General features: G+C 34.6%; 1 protein-coding gene across 1 annotated transcript in view; it reads left to right on the top strand.

Moving 5' to 3' along the window:
* The window catches only part of LOC111060195 (trichohyalin), a 229,147-nt gene extending 204,744 nt beyond the window's left edge, over window positions 1-24,403 (top strand). Inside the window, exons 5-7 of the mRNA XM_039426674.1 lie at window positions 4,822-5,186; window positions 16,139-16,273; window positions 23,827-24,403. Coding sequence (XP_039282608.1) covers window positions 4,822-5,186; window positions 16,139-16,258 — 485 coding nt within the window. The 3' untranslated portion in view covers window positions 16,259-16,273; window positions 23,827-24,403. The remainder of the gene's footprint in view (window positions 1-4,821; window positions 5,187-16,138; window positions 16,274-23,826) is intronic.
* Window positions 24,404-24,663: the final 260 nt, after the last annotated feature.

The following is a 24,663-nucleotide window of genomic DNA, read 5'->3' as shown; positions in this document are numbered from 1 at the left end:
ATTTTATTAGAACTTGTCATTATCAGGCAGAAGCAATAAGCTCCAATAATTATTATTCTTTGAAGTAGAACGAGCAAATCTTTCAAAATTATACAATTGTTCTGATTAAGAAGTGATTTTACATTCAATCTTTAATAATTTATTGCGTTAAGATGATATTTTGTAAATGCATAATGCGTTTAGAATATTACACGATAGAAATATTAAATTTAACACTATGTTTGGTTGATATGTCATCTTATTTATCTCTTTTGTGTATAGGGCTACTCGTAATATAAATATAAAGAAAAATATAAATCTCAGTACCCTCTTTATATGTATATTACAAGTAGCCCTATACACAAATTTAACACGTTTAAAAATATCTATATTCCAGTATGAGATAAAGATACGAACGTAGACTATAGAAATCAATCAGCTCCTACTGAATCGAAGCTCTTTCGAGGAAGTTGAACCCAATAAATTCTTCCAACTGTCCAATGGACCGTATATTTTTCAAGAGTAGCTTTCAACGCTTCAAGATGCTACAGGTCAACTGTAGGAGGAAGACTTGGTTGAATATTCATCACTAATTTACATTCTGACATGGATACTAATAGCTTCCTCCAGCTAAATTCAGGCAGTTATTTCGGAATTCATTAGATTGCTTTTGGACTTCATTATTTGACAGTAGAGATTCCCATGAACTGATTCAGGATTTATGTGAAAAATTCATGAAGCTAGAAATGTAGAAACCTTATATTGATTGTCTCATACAGGAAGTTCATGAACACTATTGTAGGGATAGAGGAGGATTTCTGTGAAAAATTCATGAAGCTACAAATAGAGCAACCTTAAATTGATTGTCTCGTACCATACAATCATGAAGTCTTATGAACTATTGTAGGAATAGAGGAAATATTCATGAAGTTACAAATAGAGCAACCTTAAATATGATTGTCTCGTACCATACAATCATGAAGTCTCATGACCTATTGTAGGAATAGAGGTAATATTCATGGAGTTACAAATAGAGCAACCTTTAATATGATTGTCCCGTACCATACAATCATGAAGTCTTATGAACTATTGTAGGAATAGAGGAAATATTCATGAAGTTACAAATAGAGCAACCTTAAATACGATTGTCTCGTACCATACAATCATGAAGTCTCATGAACTATTGTAGGAATAGAGGTAATATTCATGAAGTTACAAATAGAGCAACCTTTAATATGATTGTCCCGTACCATACAATCATGAAGTCTTATGAACTATTGTAGGAATAGAGGAAATATCCATGAAGTTACAAATAGAGCAACCTTAAATATGATTGTCTCGTACCAATCAGTCTAGGAGGGTGACTGTGAAAAGTGCATGAAGTAACTAATAGAGCAATCTCAAATTGATTGTCCCATACAAAAACTCATGAGTTATTGAAGGAATAGGGAAATATTTCTGTAGAAAATGAAACAAATGGAGCAATCTGAAATTGTCCCGTACAAAACATTAATGTAGTTACAAATGAAGCAATTACAAATTAACTATCCCATAATACATATTTGTTATTTGACATCCATTGCGGAGAAGAGAATCATGTATACTGAACACATTTGATAGTTTTCAATTGAATTGATTCACGAGTCGGTAAACAAAAGCCGCAATGTAATTAAAATAGAAAGTATTCATTGAACAAACAGAATTTTAGTTCAGCATGGAAAACATTCGCCATATTGATAGGGGCTCAGACTGTATCAATTATTATTTGTTGAACTGCTTTTTGCAATAAAACATCGCTTCAACGAGCTTCAAAATCTAATTGTGAGAGAGATTCAATATGTTGCGGTGTGAATGTCCTGTTTGATACAAAGCGGTATCACTGAACTTTACTGCTCTGGTTGAATGGAAAGTTTTGTCAACAGGTTCAAATTCATTGTTCCCTTTATTTTGTGTAGTCAGAACGGGTAATGGAATTGTAGTTATTGTTGTGAACTCGGCCAATTTGAAGCTGCAATTCGAGTGCGGTTCGGTTTGTTATTATTGGAATAGAATGAGTATTATTCGACAAAACTGTTCCAATTTATTCTATAGATAAAGAAAACCAGAAAAAAGTATGAATGCCTTGATTAATGGTCGTTGATACAAGTTTATTGAGTATCTTTGGAAATTTCTTATGAAACCTATCAGTAGGTACCTGACCTGATACAGTCAGACAGGTTCAAAAGATACCATATTGAGGTTCACGTTATAATGGCAGTGTTTGATTAGCAGTGATATTGCTATCCTTGTCTATCATGCAACAAAGCGGATAGCTCTATTTAAATAAATAAATAAGTTTATTTCTACATAATTCAAACAATACAAAATACAAGTTCAAAATACAAAATACAAATTACATCTCTACATAATAACTTAGACCATACTATTTCAAAAAATATATAGAAACTACAAAATTATAAGTAATAATAAAACATAGTAAGACATTTGTAATAACATAATATACCATCCTTGTTATGTGGAATAGGCTGCTCCTGAGGTTGTTTTTAAAAAAACCTGTATTGAGGCAGCCATACATTATTATTTTTTAAATTTTTGGAAGTAAAAAAAAAAGGTCCGATTGGCGGGCACTATTTTGTTCGCTTTAACATTAGATATTGCAAGAGTTTCACAAATGATATACATAGGCAATATATACCTCGATAAAACAAGAAGGAATTATTCTTTATACATTTACAAAAATAGTAAATTAATAATCATAATAATATTTTTCTAACAAAGCATAACCTCCACACTATTCAATGATTGAAGCCACTCTTTCACTTTTCTCTGCAATATGTATAATGAGTGGGATAAAAGACAATAAGGTGGTAACAAATTGAACAGTTTTGGTGCCAAATATGGAAAAGATCTACGGAAGGACTCCTTGTAAGGTCTTGGTACTTTAAATCGGTTCGTTGTTCTCAGGGATTGGCTATAGATATTCGCTTCCACACCAATATTACCACTTCTCATATAAGATATTCAGAGAACTCTAAAAACATATAAATGTCTCAATGGCATAATTCTCAAAGTCAAGAATAGTGTTCGAGATGGAAATCTTCTCCCTTTATGCATTATCAAATTTACCATATTGAGGTTCACGTTATAATGGCAGTGTTTGATTAGCAGTGATATTGCTATCCTTGTCTATCATGCAACAAAGCGGATAGCTCTATTTAAATAAATAAATAAGTTTATTTCTACATAATTCAAACAATACAAAATACAAGTTCAAAATACAAAATACAAATTACATCTCTACATAATAACTTAGACCATACTATTTCAAAAAAATATATAGAAACTACAAAATTATAAGTAATAATAAAACATAGTAAGACATTTGTAATAACATAATATACCATCCTTGTTATGTGGAATAGGCTGCTCCTGAGGTTGTTTTTAAAAAACCTGTATTGAGGCAGCCATACATTATTATTTTTTAAATTTTTTGGAAGTAAAAAAAAAAGGTCCGATTGGCGGGCACTATTTTGTTCGCTTTAACATTAGATATTGCAAGAGTTTCACAAATGATATACATAGGCAATATATACCTCGATAAAACAAGAAGGAATTATTCTTTATACATTTACAAAAATAGTAAATTATAATCATAATAATATTTTTCTAACAAAGCATAACCTCCACACTATTCAATGATTGAAGCCACTCTTCACTTTTCTCTGCAATATGTATAATGAGTGGGATAAAAGACAATAAGGTGGTAACAAATTGAACAGTTTTGGTGCCAAATATGGAAAAGATCTACGGAAGGACTCCTTGTAAGGTCTTGGTACTTTAAATCGGTTCGTTGTTCTCAGGGATTGGCTATAGATATTCGCTTCCACACCAATATTACCACTTCTCATATAAGATATTCAGAGAACTCTAAAAACATATAAATGTCTCAATGGCATAATTCTCAAAGTCAAGAATAGTGTTCGAGATGGAAATCTTCTCCCTTTATGCATTATCAAATTTTCCTTATTAAATTCCTTATTAAATTTCCTTATTAAAATTATTTCCTTCTCAAATTCAAATTCAATTTTTATTTATTCAAACTCACAATATTCACAATCAGAAACGATAAGAAAAACAAAAACACACAGCTCAGTAAGATAGAATATAATTAATGGAAGAATAATATGGTATGTTTTATTAGAAATACGGTAAATTTGTGAATTAGAATAAAAAATTAAAAGATTAATTTCACGTGAACCGAATCAGAGAAGACCATTTCAAAAAGATTGTCCTACTGGAATTAACCAGGATTGAAAATTACCCGGTTTTTTTGCAACCGGTATCAAGTACCTGATTGAATGATTACAAAAGTTCAAAAGCTGAGTCAAAATTTTGACACAGTCCCACATACATGAACTCGCTCACTCACTTCCATCATCAACAGACGACGAAATAATTATTATCAGCTGTTTGTCGAAGGATAAATAATAATTATCCTTTTAATATCCTTTAGCGAGCTTTCCCAGGGATGAGACCTAGTGCAATCGAGTTTTTATATTATAAACCCACTATGTTCTAAATTTCATAAGAATCGTTAGAGCCGTTTTCTAGATCCAGGGAAATACAAACATCTAAACATATAAACAGAAATTGCTTGTTTAATAGTATAGGATAACCAATCCAAAACGGAATATTTCTATTTTTAGTTCAAATCGAAGACAACAACATACCAGCTGTTTATTTTTTATTGGGGATTCTAACAATAGAGAGTTCTATCATCATTGGATTTCATTATAATAACCATTCTAAAAGAATCTCATTCAGAATATTGTTTCTTCTCAGTTCCAGAATCACATCACTATCAAATCGAAGACAACAACCTACCAGCTGATCCCAGCTGGCACCAGACGGCTGATACAAGGTGGAAACAACAATCAGCTGAGGACAATTGGAGGAATCAACAATCAGCTGATTCGAGTAGCAGTCAAACGTGGTCGGAGAAGGACAAAGTACGTCCTACCTTCGCCTATCATCGCGTCACGGCGAACCCGCGCGAGCGACAACGCGCGGCCACCGCTTACGTCGCGGTTTCTGTCGTTAAAAACAACGCGACTGTATTGGACCATTCACACCAAGACCACAAAGCGGCTGCGACGGTAGCCGCGCCTGCGCCATGGAGTCACGCGCGACATCTACATCGGATACAGGTTTGTATTTGCTGGGAATATAGCGAAGCTTTCACACACTGGAGCCAGTCTGACATATACTCGTGTCTCTGTAATGCATATTATACATACATCTTCTATATAATAAGAGAGAGTAGGTTTGTGTGTGTTCGTGTGTTTGCATCAAAACATGTCAACTTGTGGATTGCATACCGGAAAAACGGAAATGATTTAGATCTCCAAATTTTGCACATAGATTCTAAAAATTTCAATCTCGTATACCATATAAACCATACATGCATGATCAATCATACAGAGACTGTACTCTGAAAGAGTTTAGTTTGTTTAGTACCTACAAACAGACCATAGCTCCAACACAGATACGGTTTTAGCAGTGATTTGTAAGTACTGGAAGCATCATTGAGCTCTCTCACAGATAGTCTACGTTTTACATAGGACACCATAGTAGGGAGTGGCCGTAGTCGAGTGGATCAGATGCTGGCTTTATGATTCAGAGGCCCGGGTTCAATTCCCGGCCCGGGCAAGATATTTATCTCGGGCCACTCCCGTGTTTCGGATGGACACGTTAAGCCGTCGGTCCCGGCTGCCTAAAAAGCGGTCGTTAGGTCATGTCAGAGGCCCTGAAATTGATCAGTTGCGACCTGAAAAATCTGACACCAGACCTGAGCCAGCCAGGTCACACGATATTATTATTATTATTATTATAGGACACCATAGGACAGAGACGTTAATTATTTTTGAAGCTTCATATTTATTTATTTATAGTTACAATTACAAATAATATATGATTGGAAAAGAACAATAGGCTTGGTACAAAACTAGTCTATCCCAAAAACTTTGATAATGAATAACATGTCCAAAAAAATAGGTTATGTTTCTACTGTTGAAAGATCAAATTCAATTTCTGTCCAAAAATATACATGAGCTAGAAATTTTGAATTCAGAAGGATTAAGATATATTGTACATATTATTGATACAGTTGAGTTAAATTGATCAGAGAGGAGAAAAATGTTTGTAGGAAGAACACTATCAATTCGCACAATCAGTATCAGTCAGTGACCGATACAGACAGAATATCATAATTACCATGAATTCTAATTGGACTATTCCGATTCAGTCTGACCAAGGGAATGAAAACTCGGTATTAATCCGATCAGATCTCATGGAAATAATATTCTTACTGTACCAGACATGTTCACTGATACTGATATGTAAGATTCTGCCATACGTCTATTGGAAGGAACACGTCTACACGTCCTTAGGAAGAACACTGTATTGATACAGTTAGCTTCCAAGATTTTTTAGAATATTTTGTAAAATCAATGGTCCCTCACATGAGGCAAAGTGGAATTAGGAATTGGGAACTAGGAATTGGGAAAGTAGGAATTATCCCAGAATACGGTATTTGAGATTGTTACAAGATTATAGACGATTGTTGATGTCTATCAGTCAATATTTTGATTGACTATTTTGCAAGAGTCAAATAGTTATTCTACTACTACAACAATACAATATTTAATACCATATAAAAAACTATAGTGAGGTCCACGTTATAATGGCAGTGAAGAAAGATAGGAGAAAAACGTTGCCAAGTATCTCCATTTTTCCATTGACTGTACACAGCTGTTACTCAATTCATCCCATTAAATTTATTCTAATAATAATTATCATTTCCTTGATAAAATAATCAATTCAATGTGAAATTGATCAAGAAAATATATTGTTTCATAATTTTGATTCAAAAATTTACTTTCATGACTGAGATCAGATTTCTATTTTTATACAAACCTGAAATGGCGGCTAATTTAAAAAAGCTGTGATACAACAGTCTGAATTTCAAAACAACAGAAATTGAGTTATTTGGTAGGTATGCTATTCCAACTTCCTTTAAAAATAATAGAAAAATAGAAATCCTATTTAAAAATAAGTAATTTTAATGGATTAATTCTGAAATAACTTTTCAATATTATTCATACCGGTACGAGTAGGTCTAACTTATACGGGTAGGTTAACTTAATCATGGATGAAGTCAAGGATGATTAGTTATCAACTTTTAAAATGTCATTTCAGGTATTTTAATTTGTGTTTCTCATAAGGTGATGTTTAAAATTATTTAATTGTTTCAAAAATACATTTTAAATCAATTAAACGACTTGTGTACTCAAGTATTTTGATAGAATGAGAAAGAATGGCGGCTGAGAATATGGTTTGTTCAGTTTTGTACAGTCACTGTCAAGAGTAAATATAAAATATTCTGGCAAATAGACAACATTGCAAAGCGAGAGAGAAATGGTTCTATCTGTTTTGTTGTATGATTGAAAAGGACAGCAACAGTATTGTCAATCGTACACTGCCATTATGTGGACCTCACTATAGTGGAAATTCTATATTCTTTCATTAATAATGACAATCATCATAAGGTACTGTATTTCAAATGCTATTCACTTTGATTCCTGTGGATATCGCTTTGACTTTTGCAGAATAGTCCATCACAATATAGACTATAAAAATTCTATAGTCTATAAGCTATAGACTAATAGAATGTATAGACAACAACAATCGTCCATAATCTTGTACCAATCTTAGATACAGTATTCTGAAATCATTAATATATCATTCACTTTGATCCATGTGAGAAAGCATTGACTATCCAAAATATTCTATAACAAACTAGGAAATTAACTTGAACTTCCGATGCCAAACTGATAAGAGCATGCAAGGGCAACAAAGCTCCTATTCAAATTACAACTTGCTTTACTACTACTACTCACTGGATCCACAAGTAGCTACTCTATAAAATGAGACAAGAGACTGAGCTACAAGCCAGAGTGTCTACACAGTACTTGTTCAGGATAGAAGACAGCTGAGCTTTTAAACTGTCAGACGGTATTAACGTTGCATGTAACTTGTTAGCATGTGAGTATGTGAGCATGTGAGTATGTGAGCATGTGAGCATGTGAGCATGTGAGCATGTGAGCAAGTGAGTATGTGAGCATGAGAGCACTGCTGCAGATACTTCAAGTTCAAGTAACGCAACCCTCATTATTCACGTTGAAACGAAGCATCCCAGCACACTTGCCTTATCGAGTTTCTATAATGTTCAACGAGTGTCTATCTCGACCTCTGATTGATTCAATCAATTCACTTCATGGATAAATGAATAAACTCTGTCAAATTGATCTAATCTTGAAGATCGATTCCTCAAATGTTGATGTTATCACTTTTGATCATTCTCACTGAGTTCATGGAGTCAATCTCGACCTCTGATTGATTCAATCAATCCACTTCATGGATAAATGAATAAATCCTCTCCACATTGATCAAATCTTGGAGATCGATTCATCAAATGTTGACGATATCACTTTTGCTCATTCTTAATGCGTTCATGAATAATTTTCATTGGCATAAGAGATCCGGTTTTACAACAGCCGGTTAATTTTAACCGTCATTAGTTTTACGAGAGCCAATCAGAGAAGGCGTTTTTGAGAAGACGTATGGAACAAAAAATACAAAATTAACGATGGTTACAAAAGATTATTCATAGCTGAAAGTTAAGTAGAAACATAAACAAGGTTACAGAAGATATAGATGGTTACAAAAAAGATATTACCAGATATCATAGATAGATATTACCAGATAGATATTATAGATAGATGGTTACCAAAGATATTGATGGTTACAAAAGATTACTCATAGTTGAAAATTAATTAGAAACATAAACAAGGTTACAAAAGATTACTCATAATCAACCAAATACTTCGGTTCTCTATCTATCGTACCTGATTGTGTAGTAATGGATTCTTTGATCAAAATATCATTTTCCTGTCCATACTCAACTTTAATCACGGTTGAAATTTAACCGGCTGTTGTGCAACTGCCACGAATATAGATGAAAAATTTATGATTCTTTAGAGCCAAATTTATATAAAGATTCAAGATCCAAGAGTCATTTTTATTAACCATACAATAAGACCAATAGGCAACTCATTAGTTTATTATGTATATAATATATGCACTAGGCAGAAACAAATCTATATCAATCAGGTTCATGAGATTCGTATATTTTTCCTCAATATCTTTTCAAATGTCCTTCACAACTCTCAACATATCAACCATAATATAATTTATCATCTTAACATAAGTGGCTCAAAACATCACTGGTTGTTTTCTCTGCTACTGTAATCTCTCTCACTCACTGTCTCCCACTCACACTATCTCCCTACCTTTTTCTCACACTCTCCCACCACTATAAGTAATCGACATAAGAGAACTCTAGGGCCGATTTCTGAGTTCGGGATTTAGCAAAGTTCTAGACTTCATACAGCTGGAATCAGAAAATTGGCTTTCCGAAATAGAGCGTAGTCGTAGTAGTAGTCCACGTTTAAATTAAATTTTGAAAAACTAGAAAATTGAACACAAAATAAAATAAAGAGAAGATAGTCTGAAGTTCCAGCTATTTTGAATTATTTAGGAATGTTTCATTTCGTCAAGGAAAACGTTTCAAATTATAGAAATGAGAAAATAAAAATTATCATGAAAATTACGATCACGCTCCGTTTCGGGAACCCAATTTTCTGATTCAAGCTGTTTAAAGTCTAGAACTCAGCTAAATCCCGAGCTCGGAAACCGTCCCTTAAAGTAATTCTTGGAATCCCAGGAGTGGAGTTCTTGAAGAAATAATCTATCACTCACATAAAAGTAAACAACTCTAAATAATTATTTATTCTTCCATTGTGTGACGTGCTATGATGCTATGCGACATGAATAACTTCCATATAATTTATATATTCTTGTATCTACATGAGTTTGAAGACAATATAATCGTCCGTTCAAAGGAAAAGGAAACCCAAGTTGTGACCTTTCTCATCAACACTCTGCCATGGAATGATGAGAGTGAAATAATAGTGTGAGTGAGAGGGAGAGAGACTATCTAGTGAGTGAGTTTCAATTTGAATATTATCCTAATGTAATCTTCTCCTGTATCTATATGAATTGGCGGAGTATGAACATTTAACTGTCCATTCCTCGAAAGAAAACCCAAGATGATACCCTTCTCATCCACACTATGCCACAGAATGATGATAGTGTGAGTGGAGGGGGAAAAAGATATTGTCAGTGAGAGAAACTGATAGAAAAATAGGAGAGAGAGAGTAAGAATATATAAAAAGCGGAGAGAGATAGAATCAATGAGAGAAACTAATAGAGAAATAGTAGAGAAAGAGTGAGATTATGTGGAAGGCGGTGAGAGATAGTGTGAGTAAGAGATAAAAGGCGGAGAGAGATAGTGTCAGTGAGAGATACTAATAGAGAGATAGTAGAGAAAGAGTGAGATTATATGGAAGGCGGTGAGAGTTAGTGTGAGTAAGAGATAAAAGGCGGAGAGAGATAGTGTCAGTGAGAGATACTAATAGAGAGATAGTAGAGAGAGAGTGAGAGTATATAAAAAAGCGGAGAGAGATAGAACCAATGAGAGAAACTAATAGAGAAATAGTAGAGAGAAAGTAAGAGTATATGGAAGGCGGAGAGAGATAGTGTAAGTAAGAGATAGAAGGCGGAGAAAGATAGTGCCAGTGAGAGAATCTTATGGAGTAATAGTAGAGAGTGGGAGTATATAAAAAGCGGAGAGAGATAGTGTCAGTAAGAGAAACTGATAGAGAAATAGTAGAGAGAAAGTAAGAGTATATGGAAGGCGGTGAGAGATAGTGTAAGTAAGAGATAAAAGGCGGAGAGAAATATTGTCAGTGAGAGAAACTGATAAAGGAATAGTAGAAAGAGAGTAAGAGTATAAAGGAGGCGGAGAGAGATAGAACCAGTGTGAGGAACTGATATAGGAGAGAGAGATAGTGTATGTTAGAGAAACTGATAGAAAAATAGTAGAGAGAGAGTAAGAGTATATAGAAGGCGGAGAGAGATAGAAGCAGTGAGAGGAACTGATAGAGGAATAGTAGAGAGAGACAGAGTAAGAGTGAAAGAGATAGTGTATGTTAGAGAAACTGATAGAAAAATAGAAGAGAGAGAGTAAGAGTATGAAGGAGGCGGTGAGAGATAGTATCAGTGAGAGAAACTGATAGTGGAATGGTAGAGAGACAGAGTAAGAGTGAGAGAGACAGTGTATATTAGAGGAAATGATAGAAAAATAGAAGAGAGAGAGTATGAGTATGAAGGAGGCGGAGAGAGATAGTATCAGTGAGAGAAATAAATAGAAAAATAGTAGAGTGAGAGAGTATATGAAAGGCAAAGAGAGATAGTGTCAATGAGAGAGAAAGAGTGAGTGAGAGAAATCCCTGTAGCAGGACAAACAACCAGCGACTGTTTTGTGATTCACCATCAAAACAACAACAGCAACAGTCCAACAATAGCCTACCGAAATTCACGCGAAAACGACGCGCGTTTGTTAGTTGAGCAACAATTTCTGACGGCGCAAATTTTAGTCAACCACCGCTCCACCATCTATGAAACCTTCTTGCTCCATGATCTTCCCACCCTGAACCCTATATCTCCCCTCTTTACCCACTACATGGTCACTGACCCCTCTTTTTAGCGCCCCTTACCCACAATATTCAGCTTCATTCAAAAACCTGCTGGCATTGTTGACAGATACTGATTTCATGATACAACGTTTTGGCTGCTCAGCATTTAGTGATGCTGTGCATCAGTCATGATACACACCTACTCAGTTTTATTCCTCTTGAATGGATAGAGCTATGGTGATAGTAATAAACACAACAGAGTGAGTGGGAGAGAGAGAAAGGAGAAGGAGTGTATGGAAGGAAGAAAGAGAGCAAAAGAATATGGACTAAGAATATCGATAGATAAACATTGTAAGGTGAACATGTGTTGATGTTTTTTCTTTTGAACGAAGAGAGGTTCAAGGAAAGTGATGATCAACAGAGAGAGAAAGAAAGAAAGAGAGAGAGAGAGAGAGAGAGAGAGAGAGAGAGAGAGAGAGAGATTAGATTAGATTTCTTTTTTATGTATGTTACAATATTTACTGGCTTATACACTAATTTACATTGAAGGACGATAAAGCTAGTTATTCAACGAATTTTACAAAGTATAAATAATCAATCAATGAGAATAAATATAGAAATGCAATTGGAATAACGATAATATAATAATGTGAAGTAACTTTATCTTCATAAATCGGCGGTGTTTCAACAAATAATTGTCGATTCTTCTAGAAGGATATTAAATATCTTTCCCATTAACATACGACCGGGAAGGAGAGAGAAGAGAGAGAGAGAGAGAATGGATAGAATTTTATTGATAATTATTATTATATTTATATATAAATATAATATATTTAATATAAAATATATTTATTTTTTGCAAAGCTTTTTTATATTATGTTTTTGGCATATGAAACTCATTCATTCATTCATTACAAGGATATTGAAACATGAAGCTTACAAACTATTTTTGATTTACAAATCGGAATTAGAAAAATAATTATACAGACCCATTAACTCACTAAATCATTCGATATCCATACATAAAAATAAACATGTGAAATAAAGATACAAGTAATATATTATTTTGGAATATAGAACGATGTTCATACAATAATCATCGGATGATTAATATATTTGTAAATATTTGTAGAAATAACATCATACTACCCTTTTTGACAAGTTTTCAACTGACAAGTCTTAGAACTTAAAAATATTGTGAACATCGAAACTAATTGTTTTAATTTGTTATTTCAAATTGAAAACTTCTCATAAAAGGTACTATGATGTTATCCAAATCGATGCTCAAGCTCTGTTTTTTTGTGTTATGATTGCTAAGTTTAGACTTATAAAGATGAAGTTTCAAGAATATGTTGCTGTGAGAAAATAGTAAGAGCAACAGGGATATAAGAAGAAGGAGAGGAAGATTGAATTGCTCAAGATTCCATTCCACCAAAAGTTGACTGCTACTGAAACTTTTAGCTTATTTAACCACTGATGACTCGGAAAAAAGTTGTTAATTACTGAAACTTTCAAACGGTTTGCCGGCAGTGTTGCCAAATGGAGATGAATACTGGTGATACGAAAGGAAAGGGAGACAGAGAAAAAGAGAAGAAGGAGACGAAACGAGTAACAGTTCAGCTAACTTCTCCGGAGACTTCAAAAACTTGTGATTCAATTTAAAAGGCCTGCAAGCAGTGTTTCCGTCAAATTTTTGAGGCACTTCATCTATCTTGCAAGATGCACAACTTGTACATTTTTCAAGTTTCACTGGAGAGAAATGAACATTTTTATATAAAAATGGCCTACTGCCTCGAAAATGTTCGGAGAAACAATTAACAACTTCAAAGTTTCACTGTCTAGTTTAATTACTCAGAATGGAGTTGATTGAGAACGCTTGAAAAAAATCGCATGGTTATGAGAATATTGTTTGAATTCTCCAATGTTGTTTTCCATCACGAACTGCTTATTATTAAATCACTTTTTTGCTTTTAGAAAAAACGACTAGCAGTCAAATATTTCACAATAAATGAATAAATAACTCACGGGATAACGAGATCTTTCGGCAGTTCCGCCATCTTCTTGGTTGTACCTTGAATCACTTTTTGCTTTTAGAAATGGTACAACCAAGAAGATGGCGGAACTGCCGAAAGATCTCGTTGTCCAGTGAGTGATTTATTCATTTATTGTGAAAATATGTGACTGCTATTCGTTTTTTCTAAAAGCAAAAAGTAATTGTTTGAATGTAGAATAACGAAGAAAACTATCTATATTATTTTATGGAGCAGTTCATGATAATTTATGAGCGGAAAAGAAGGAGCAGGCTACTAAAGTGGATTTCTAGAGAAAATTTATTGGGAGAACATTCTTCATTTTGTAAATTGACAAAGAATATGACAGCTATGACGTCACAAAACGTGAACCAATCACACGCAAGCTACCATTTTCTTGTAGTACACTCCCACTTCTAACGCAATCCTATTGCATGGCTGGCTCAATAAAATGTAGTATTAATTTAATACATTCACACTATTCTGTTCAACAATTTCATGACAAATGAAAATAATTTTATATTATAAATGAAAAATAATGAATAATATAAATAAATAGAATAATTTCATTAAAAATAACTTTGTATTTGAAATTTTGATAACATGGAACTGTGTTTTTTTGTTTCAATCAATGAAAAATAACTGCATTTTGAAATTTTTATAAAATTGAACTGTGTTTTGTGGTTTGAAGTGATTTAGCCCATAGTGAGATTTATTTTATAAAGTCAGTACTACATGATTATTATTGCTTTGTTATCATTGTCTGTGACTAGAAGAAGCTAATACTCCCGTAAATTTGCTAAATTGTTTGCAGTCCATGTAGAAATAAATATAATGTACCACTAAAATATTCAATCTCAATTCTTGTAAATTTATTATCCAATCATGGAGAAATATATTTTTTAGTAGCATAATATCATAGAGAAACAATAGCATAAGTAGATATCCCATGGTATAGGGCGTTTATGTCGCAACTTTTACTGTTATCTCAAGCTGATAGTCCACGTAGTTCTTTCCTGTGAAGCTTTATGACGCTGGTAGTTTCTCATATTGTGCCGTTCATACGCTCTTACCAGGTCAAAACAGTAAAAATCGACAATAATCGACAGTAATCGGCTTGAGATAGCAGGAAAAGTTGCGACATAAACGCCCTATACCATGGGATATCTACTTACGCTTTGTTTCTCTATGATAATATTGTCCAGATATAACTGATCATCATGAACAAGAATCACCAATTAACAATATATCATATATACTGGGGTGATAGTGACTTGAATCACAGCTCTCTATCATAGAAATCAGTGGAAAAAGAAGGAAAATATCAACTATGTGGTCCTATCATTTCTATTGTTTTTATAGGGTCTGTATAAAAAGTAACCAGACTGACCTCAGGAAATTTTTTATTGGCAAAATATGTACAATGTTTCATTCTATATCTTCAAAGTAGTCCCTATTGGAGTCGATAACACGCTGATACCTGATTTTGAAATCCCTGAACGCTCATTGGAAGTCGGCAATCTCTATGCTGTCTAGAGCCCTCGTCGTAGCACGTTGAACGTTTTCCAGAGTCAAAAACCGCGTCCCCTTAAGTTGTCTCTTGATCTTGGGAAACAAAAAGAAGTTCGGTGATGCCATATCCAGGCTGTAAGGAGGATGTGGCAACGTTACCCTGGGCTATTTGGTCAACTGTTCGGTGACGAGCAGGCAGGTGTGCGACGGAGTATTGTAATGGAGGATCCACGAATCGGCAATCCCCGGACGGACTCGATGAACCCGGGCGGTTAGTTGATGGAGCACCTCTCTGTTGTACAGGTCGTTTACAGTTTGGCCGGGTTGCACAAACTCTTTGTGACCTTTCCTACAATGAGGTGCTCCGTCGACTAACCGCCCGGTTTCATCGAGTCCGTCCGGGGATTGCCGATTCGTGGATCCTCCATTACGACAATACTCCGTCGCACACCTGCCTGCTCGTCACCGAGCAGTTGACCAAATAGCCTAGGGTAACGTTGCCACATCCTCCTTACAGCCTGGATATGGCACCACCGAACTTTTTTTTTGTTCCCCAAGATCAAGAGACAATTTAAGGGGACGCGGTTTTTGACTCTGGAAACGTTCAGCGTGCTACGACGAGGGCTCTAGACAGCATAGAGGTTGCCGACTTCCAGGGAGCGTTCAGGGATTTGAAAATCCGTTATCAGCGTGTTATCGACTCCAATAGGGACTACTTTGAAGATATAGAATGAAACATTGTACATATTTTGCCAATGAAAAATTTCCTGAGGTCAGTCCGGTTACTTATTATACAGACCCTGTATAACGAGAGTATCACTATCCTTCTTTTGAATATATAAACGTCAATAAGTAATAATTATTACACATGATAAATGTATGGTTATAAATCATTATGGTGTATTATACTGATTTGTTTGGAATTCCGTTCGCTATAATCTGATTTTGATTTATTGACAGGAGCAGCTAAAATCGCTCTCGATGAGTAATGCGAAACTCAGACATCACTGGTACGAGAAAGAGGAGCTACAACCTCAAATTTCCGACGAGGATAATCAACAAAACGATCCAACATCGTAGGATACTGTCAAGCAGGTGGGTAAATCTTAGTTTAAACTGAGATTAATTGATAAATCTGAGTTGATCCGAGGTCAATATCATGTTTATATAGCTACAACTTCCCTATGAGGATAATGAACAAAACGATGAAACATCGTAGGAGACTGTCAAGCAGGTGGGTAAATCTAAGTTTAAACTGAGATTTATTGATAAATCTGAGTTAATCCAAGGTTGATATCATTTTATATAGCCACAACTTTCCAATGAGGATAATGAACAAAACGATCAAACATCGTAGGATACTGTCAAGCAGGTGGGTAAATCTGAGTTTAAACTGAGATTAATTGATAAATCTGAGTTAATCCAAGGTCAATATCATGTTTATATAGCCACAACTTTCCAACGAGGATAATGAACAAAATGATCAAACATCGTAGGAGACAGTAAAGCGGGTGGGTTTATCCTAAGTAGCCTAATAAATGATTAATTGATGATTCTGATTCAATTCAAGGTCAATATCATGTTTGTATAGTCTTTGCAGAGCTCATGGAGTGAATTACTTCCAGATTTATCAGAAGCCAGAAAGCCCGTGATAAGCAATTTAGATTTCAAGATAATATGTAGAGGTTATTTATCTTCTAGATTCCATGATAATATGAATATATTCTATGCTTTGAGCTAATCGTATGAGAGAAATATTGAAAAAAAGAGCGCTCATCATTTCATTTCATTTATTCATAGAAAATAGATAAAATGCAGGTAAAAACAACAGGAATTCGCCCAAAACTGCTTTAAACCTTAATTTGGAATACACGGTCTAGAGGTTATGTAAACGATAACTTATTTAACACACTATTTTGAGTCCAATAAAATGTATTGTTCTACAATAATTTTGAATCTATTCATTTCAAAATACAAATCCAAACAAAAATCTTCCTTCACAATAACATGAATAATATTAGAAATTTCACTTGAATCCACAAATTATACTCATGTTAAAATTCTAAACGTCAAAATATCAATGCCGAAGAAAAATCATCATCATCAATTACCTAGACACAAAATCATAGAATCATTATCATCATCATCTATATCTTTGGAATTTCACTTAAATCCACAAATTATACTCATGTTGAAATTCTAAACGTCAAAACATCAATGCCGAAAAAAATCATCATCATCATTATCAATTACCTAGACACAAAATCATAGAATCATTATCATCATCATCATTTATATCTTTGGTCATTTTGATGGGATCAGCTTAAAAATGGCAACAGTGTGCAGTGTGGTTGTATTCTCGTGAGAAATAACCTCTGCCATGAAGGTTGTAGACAAGTTTGCACAGACTATCATGTAAACCTAGCCGCATTTTGAGACACGACGTGCCGTGAGTCTTATAGACGAGTTATGATCATCATATTATTATCATATCATTCTGTTCACATTAAGACAAAGCTGGGGCATATTGATTGATTGATTGATTGAGTACTTTATTTATGTAGATTACTGGCTTATACACTTATATACAATAGCTTACAATACAGCAAAATTATAGATGAATTTACATAATATAGACTAAGAAAATAATTATTGAACTGTATATGATATCAAAAAGCAATTTGTAATATAATAACTATAGATAATAATAAAAGTCTATAATTATCAGCCAGTAGGCAAAAGAGATGTTGGCAGACCACGCAAGCGTTGGCAATAATAGGATTGTTTTATGTTTATTTGAATAATTGGCTAGATGTGAGTCGGAACAGGTTAAAGCCTTATCCTTGTTTGTAAGAAGAAGAAGAAGAAGAATTAAATTGTTATGCATCTACATAAATTGGCGGAGCTTTAGACATATCAATGTCCATTCTTCGGAAAGAATATTAAAAATATCCTCCCCACTAACTCTCTACCAAATATATGAATATAATACTATGATCATTATGGTATTAACTCATGTGGCAGGCTCGTGTCGCGTCATGTCGCGTCGCGTCTCAATCTGCGACCAGCAAATGGAGGTTGACATAATTAGAGAGTAGTTAGAGGAAGTTTCTTTGGGCTTGGTCAAGAATTTTCCAATGGTGAAGATCTAACAATCGAGTCAAATGGAGGGAGAGGTGGTCCCGGAGCGGATGGGGCCAAAGGAGAAAAAGGGGTCAGTACACATATCTGTTAGAGAAAAAATTTTGAAATATTCTGGATAAGTTTCCAGAACTAAAAAAATCATAGCCTCTGACTGTTTTTGTATAAGGTTAGAATGATTAAACTAATGCATCCACTCTAGAGAAGAAAAATACTGTGATAAAATAAATCATAAGATGCCGTCTCTCACTGTAGTGAGGTCTACGTTGGAATGACTGTGGCGGAAGATAGAAGGACAACGTTGCCAATTCTCTGCCTTGCCACTGTCTTCTATGGAAGATAGCTGATACCGGTATAGGCTATATCTGATATAATATCAACTGTTCATTCTTGTTTCGAATTTTCAATCATATTTTATTCGTTGAGAAAAAAATTGTGATATAGGATCTATATTGATACAAATAATGCAATGATTGGATTTTCTTTCAATATTGAATTCAATTATCACTATAATTGATTCAGAGCTGAGCAGATATATTTATTTTTCTATTTTCAAACCGACTCAAGGATTTCATCATCGAATTGATCCTGTGAATTTGTAGTTATACACCTGTATGAGTATAGCAGACAAGAGTAATTTCCTCTTTTTCATTTTTCAACCGGCAAAACTCTTTAAACAGTCCAATTCGCATCCAACAGAACGGAATTGGAACATAGCTGTCTCGTTGAAAACTAGCTCAGTTATCCCGTTAATTGAATCTTGAAATGTATGGTACGTTGTACAGAGCTTTTCCCGCGGCAAGATCACCGAATAAAGTGGAATTGTACGCGGTCAGACGAGTTGTAATGAAATAAAGCTTTTCCTTCCTTTCTTCTCGTTCTTCAAACCACTTTGGATCCTCTCTATCTTCATCCTTTATCACTTCATCTCTTTTTATTTTATCCTATTCTTTTCAATCAATTCTTCTCTTTCATTTTACCAATTTTGCTTCTTTCATTTGTCCCTCTCTTATGAATGTCTCACTATCATTGTTCTCATCGCAATCCCTCTCTCAATCCACGTTTACTCTCTCGAACTCTTCCTCGTTTCTTCCACCCCTTCTTTATCACGCCATCGTATTATCACGCCATCTGTGATTCATTTCGAGTATAACATCAACCTTCAAAATTCAAATTTTTCAATTCATTATTCCTGGATCGAAAATCAAGTGACGAAGCAGTGTGTGATTACATAACCCTTAACTTTTGGACAACATTAGCATTTTATCAAAATTTTTGGAGAGAAATAGTACAGGCTCAGCCTAGTTTTTCCTCCAATGTCATAATTGTATTATGATTATAGTGCTTCATACAATAAATGAATAAATACATAAATAAAATTTTATCGTCATCAGAATTTTTATCACAATTTTTTCTCTCAGACTTCATTCTACTCCTAAGCACTCCTCCTGATACCATTTCTCTCTTAATCACTCACTTTCTTCTAGTCTTAACTTTCCTTTATCATTTCATCAGTTTTTTATCAAACGATAACACATTTTCCACGCCTCTTTCTCCTCTACAGTCATCCTACCTTTTTTTCCTCTTCTTCAGGTCTCTCTCACTCTTCATCGCATTCTTGCACAATCGCTCTCTCCTCATTATTCTCCTCCTGCTCATTCATGTAATTTCTTTCCATCTTTTTATTTTCTCTTCTCCACCAAATAATACTCGACCAACTCCTCTAATTTCTTCTATTACTACTTCTTCTTCTTCCTCTTTTTCTCCTTCTGTTTCTTCTTCTTCTTCTTCATAATCTTCTCCTTTCACTTCTCTATATTTTCAGTTTTCTCTCTCCCAACAAATATTAAGCTCCTGCCCTACCCCTCCCATCCCTCTGCTCTAATTTATTTTCTCTCACTCTTCAACTTAACTCCACACAACTGATTTCTCTTCTCCCTTCTTCTCTTTTGATGTGACAACGTCTTATAAATTGGTTTGCCGGGAGACACTTCAAGAAACTGCTTTATGTTCCCACGTTATGCGCTCACAATGAGAGCGAGTGAGAGCGTTCGTTTCGGTTCACGGTCGTCTGGAAAGAGCACGAATAGGAGCAGTGGCGAGCAACGCTCGCAGCAGCAAGCCCAGCAACCCGAAGCATTCACCTGGAGAGAGAGTGAAACGGAGCAGTCAACCTGCGCAGGTGCCGCAAGCAATCTCCTGCGACTGCGCCACTAATTCAAAATGTCAAGTCAATGGTTGTCCCTCTCGCTCTTAGGTGGGCGCGGGCTAACCATGCCCGAGTGGAAGGGACGCGTGCCTCTCACTCACTCTCATTGTGAGTTATTATTTCATCCTTCTTCCTACTATACGAATGAATATTCACATTAAAATTATTTTACCAATCAAAGTCGTTGTCACGTAAAACTTTCGCCCGTATACCGACTTTACAGGCAACCATGCAATTTTTTGTACCTTGATTGACCATGGAAAACTAATATGTCAAAAAGGATGGGTAAGAGAGAAGGAGGAAGTGAAATTGTCACACTCACATCTTTCATGTTTCTCATCTATTATGACCAATCACCATCTTCCTCTCCTACAATCATTCTGTCTATCCATTATTACGTTCCGTTTTATTCTTTTTCCTTTCATAATCACTCTCCCTATCCGCTTTTTCCTTCTCTCCACTATCACAGTCATTCTGTCTCTATTCTCATCTCTCACACTTTATATTTTTCTCATACACTCACTCTCTCTATATTCTCTCTATGTCTGTTTTACCATCTCTCTCTTCCAACAATCTTCCCGTCTCCATCATCTTCCCCCACTCATTATATTTTCCTTTCACAATCACTCTCTTTATCCTCTTCTTCTTCCTCTCTCCTATCATCTCTCCTATTTGGTAGAGAGTTAGTGGGAAGGATATTTTTTATATTCTTTCCGGAGAATGGACATTGATATGTCCAAAGCTCCGCCAATAGTAGATGCATAACAATATAATTATCTATAGTTATTATATTACAAATTGCTTTTTCATATCATATACAGATCAATAATTATATTCTTAGTCTATATTATGTAAATTCATCTGTAATTTTGCTGAATTGTAAGCTATTGTATATAAGTGCATAAGCCAGTATATATTGTAATCTACATAAATAAAGTACTCAATCAATCAATCATAATCAATCCGTCTCTCTCACTCTTCATATTTTCCCTCCACAAGCACTCTCTCTATACTTTTCTCCCTTCTCTCTCTTCCAACAATCATTCCCTCTACATCCTTTCCCTCTCACAATGTGCTTACAATGGTCCGGCCACGAAAAGGCGTGCCCAAGAACGAGATAGAAGTGAAGAGAATGGTTGAAAAAGGAGAAGAAACAAAAAATTGACACTGACAAATTGACAACTGTTTGGCGGTATTCTTTAATTTGAGCACTTTTTTACACTTGAATGCTGGACTCTCCGGTTGAGGGCAGAGCAGGACCCAAACTAGCATTGTGTGATACTAAGGGCCGATTTATTTCACCGACGTCCACTCTAGAAATGCTTTCAACGTTCCTTGTTTTTCACTACACATTCGTGACGAACGCTTTTTCACCTCCATTTATACTATTTTACACTTGCACTACACTTTCCCACTACATCTGCACTATTTCACTCTTATACTACATCTATCACACTCCTTCACATCTATTTTACATCCATAGAACACGTACACCATCGCACTGGTCTCTGGATAGAACAAGTTTGAGATTAAAAGAAATATCCCTGTTGCCAGATTGTGCAAAAGGTCAAGCAAAACTACACTCATCACATTCATAAATACGTCACCAACACACTATACTCTGAATATTATAATAGCAAAGTATAAGAATTGGAAAAAATAGAAATATGAAAATTTCAATTTTTTCATGCAAGCCAAAATAAATGAATGATAATAATAATAATATAATAATGATAATAATTCATTTAATTGTATTGTGTAGCAATAGAATAATAAAACAATGGGATTTCAGTTGTTGCTTATCACAAATAATAATACACAAGAAAAAAAAGATAAAAAAAAGAAAGAATTCATGAAGATCATTAAGTACACGACACGGGGGATTTGAGGGGTGTAAAATTATTATATTCCCATTGAAATAATATGAGGAGTTTTGAGTAGGTTTAATTAAAACACAGGAAGAAACATAACAATTCATTTCATTTTAATACAAAGTCCAATTTATTGAGTGTAAAAAGGTCATAAGAGAACTTGACAATGCATGAATTTAGCAATTCGAACAAAATAATAAGTTTTTTAAATAGTAATAAAACAACTTGACAATACACAAATTCACAAAAAGTTACCAAGCTAAAAGAGAATACTTATTTTTAGTGAGGAGATTGCATTTGTTTTCCACTTGAAATGTCCGCCCATTTAGACAAGGCAGTTCGCGCGCACGTTCACAGGGACATGTACAGTCCGTGCAGGCAATTTGCTAATATCTCGCAATGATTGATCGCTGCTTGTTTACAGCTAATTTTACACTCATTGAGAAATGGAGTGGCTAGTAAGAGAAGAGCACTGAACTCACAGTTGTTGTCGAAACTGTGTATAGATATATATTTAAAAAAAACTGTTGCAATAATACTCGGCGGGCCGGACAAAATCCAGTAGGTTGGAGAGCCCTGCCGTAGAGTCTAGTATAAATGTGGTGTCATTTTATGAAACTGAACATTTTAGGGCCGAGTCGCATGAAGCGTTTCTCCAGGTTTTTCAGTAGAGTCAGCAAGGCAGGAAGCTCTACGATTGGATTGGAGTTCGGGAATCAGCTGAGCAAGCCTCCGATTGGAGAGCAGGAAGCTGATTATCAGCTGACTCCCGAACGCCAATCGAAGAGCTTCATCCTGCCCTTCCGACTCATCTAGAAACGCCTGGAAAAACGCTTTGTGTGGCTTGGCCTCACGCTAGACGTGACGATACTTGGTGTCCGTCTATAGAAACCGTCTATAGAAAGTCGCGCAATTTACTCGACTTGTGTGTATTTTGCTCGAAATAATTATATCAATTGCCGCTAAAAATAATATGTTAGAGAAACATCTATGTTTTGGAGTATTTCTGCGTAGAAAATTTTTTCATAGGTTACAATATAATTATTTATGAGCTGCAACTATTCAGCTAAATAATTGACGATTCTTGGTCTATAGAAACCGTCTATAGAAAGTCGCGCGATTTGGTCGACTTGTGTCTACTTTGCTCGAAAGAATTATATCAATTTCCGCTAAAAATAATATGTTAGAGAAACATCTATGTTTTGGAGTATTTCTGCGTAGCCTACAGAAAATTTTTCCATATGTTACAATATAATTTTTATGAGCTGCAACTGTTCAGCTGAATAATATTGATTCCAAGTAATCTATATAATATTAATTACAATCATTCATTATCAATTCTCTGCTGGATCCCATATAAAAAAACTGTTATTGAACAAGATTGTTATGAACAGAAATAACTAACTCAAATGTATTGATTGTTTCAGGTTCCTTTTGATTCCATCGCACTCCAAGAACAAGGATCTCATCAATTCTCTAGTCGGTTAGAAACAATTTTGTACATTGAAACTGTTACAATACAATAAACTTGACATTTCAACCGGAAAATATGGTCAAAAACTTGAAAAATCCTCCAAAATGAGCTCGATACATAATTTAGTGATCAGTTCTGTTAACTATCATCCTATAAGTGTTACTCTACCAACGTTTGTAAAAAATGTATATGAAAAAGAACAATCCAATAGATTTAAAATGTATATTCTATGTATAGAATTGGTTTGAGATTTGTAATGATTCCAGTATTATAAATAGATATCTGACATTTGTGTAAAGTGGAAACCTGTGTGTTTGTAATCCTGTGTGAATAAATCAATGAATGAATGAATCTTTTGTGCCTAGCATTCATGAATGGACTTGAGGAAGGAGATTCTAGATATTGAATAGGTTCTCAAAAAAAATTTAGATTTTGGATGAAAGAGTGGTGTGTAGTCTACTAGTATTATTATCAATATCAATGTGAACGATGTCTGTTAAATATGAATAAAATGAGGTTGACTTTTTCTAGCTCTTTCATTGTTCTTATCTCTTTTTTTTGTGATACTCCTTCAAAAATTATTATGAGATTGGTGGAGGACTTGATGAAAGGATAGATATCTTGTACTCCATATAGACTAGTAAGATATAAACTCTTTGAAACTGTATTGTTTTAGTGATAAATATTTTTAAAATTATTCACTATTCTTACTCTTACAATTTTTCACCGCATAAAACATATAGAATGCACTAGATACTTATCGGAGTTGAACTATCACCCTGGAATGATC

This window comes from Nilaparvata lugens, chromosome 4 (genome assembly GCF_014356525.2).
Source record: "Nilaparvata lugens isolate BPH chromosome 4, ASM1435652v1, whole genome shotgun sequence".
Classification (NCBI taxonomy): domain Eukaryota; kingdom Metazoa; phylum Arthropoda; class Insecta; order Hemiptera; family Delphacidae; genus Nilaparvata; species Nilaparvata lugens.
The sequence above is the reverse complement of the archived record's forward strand: the minus strand, read 5'-3'. Positions and strand labels throughout refer to the sequence as shown.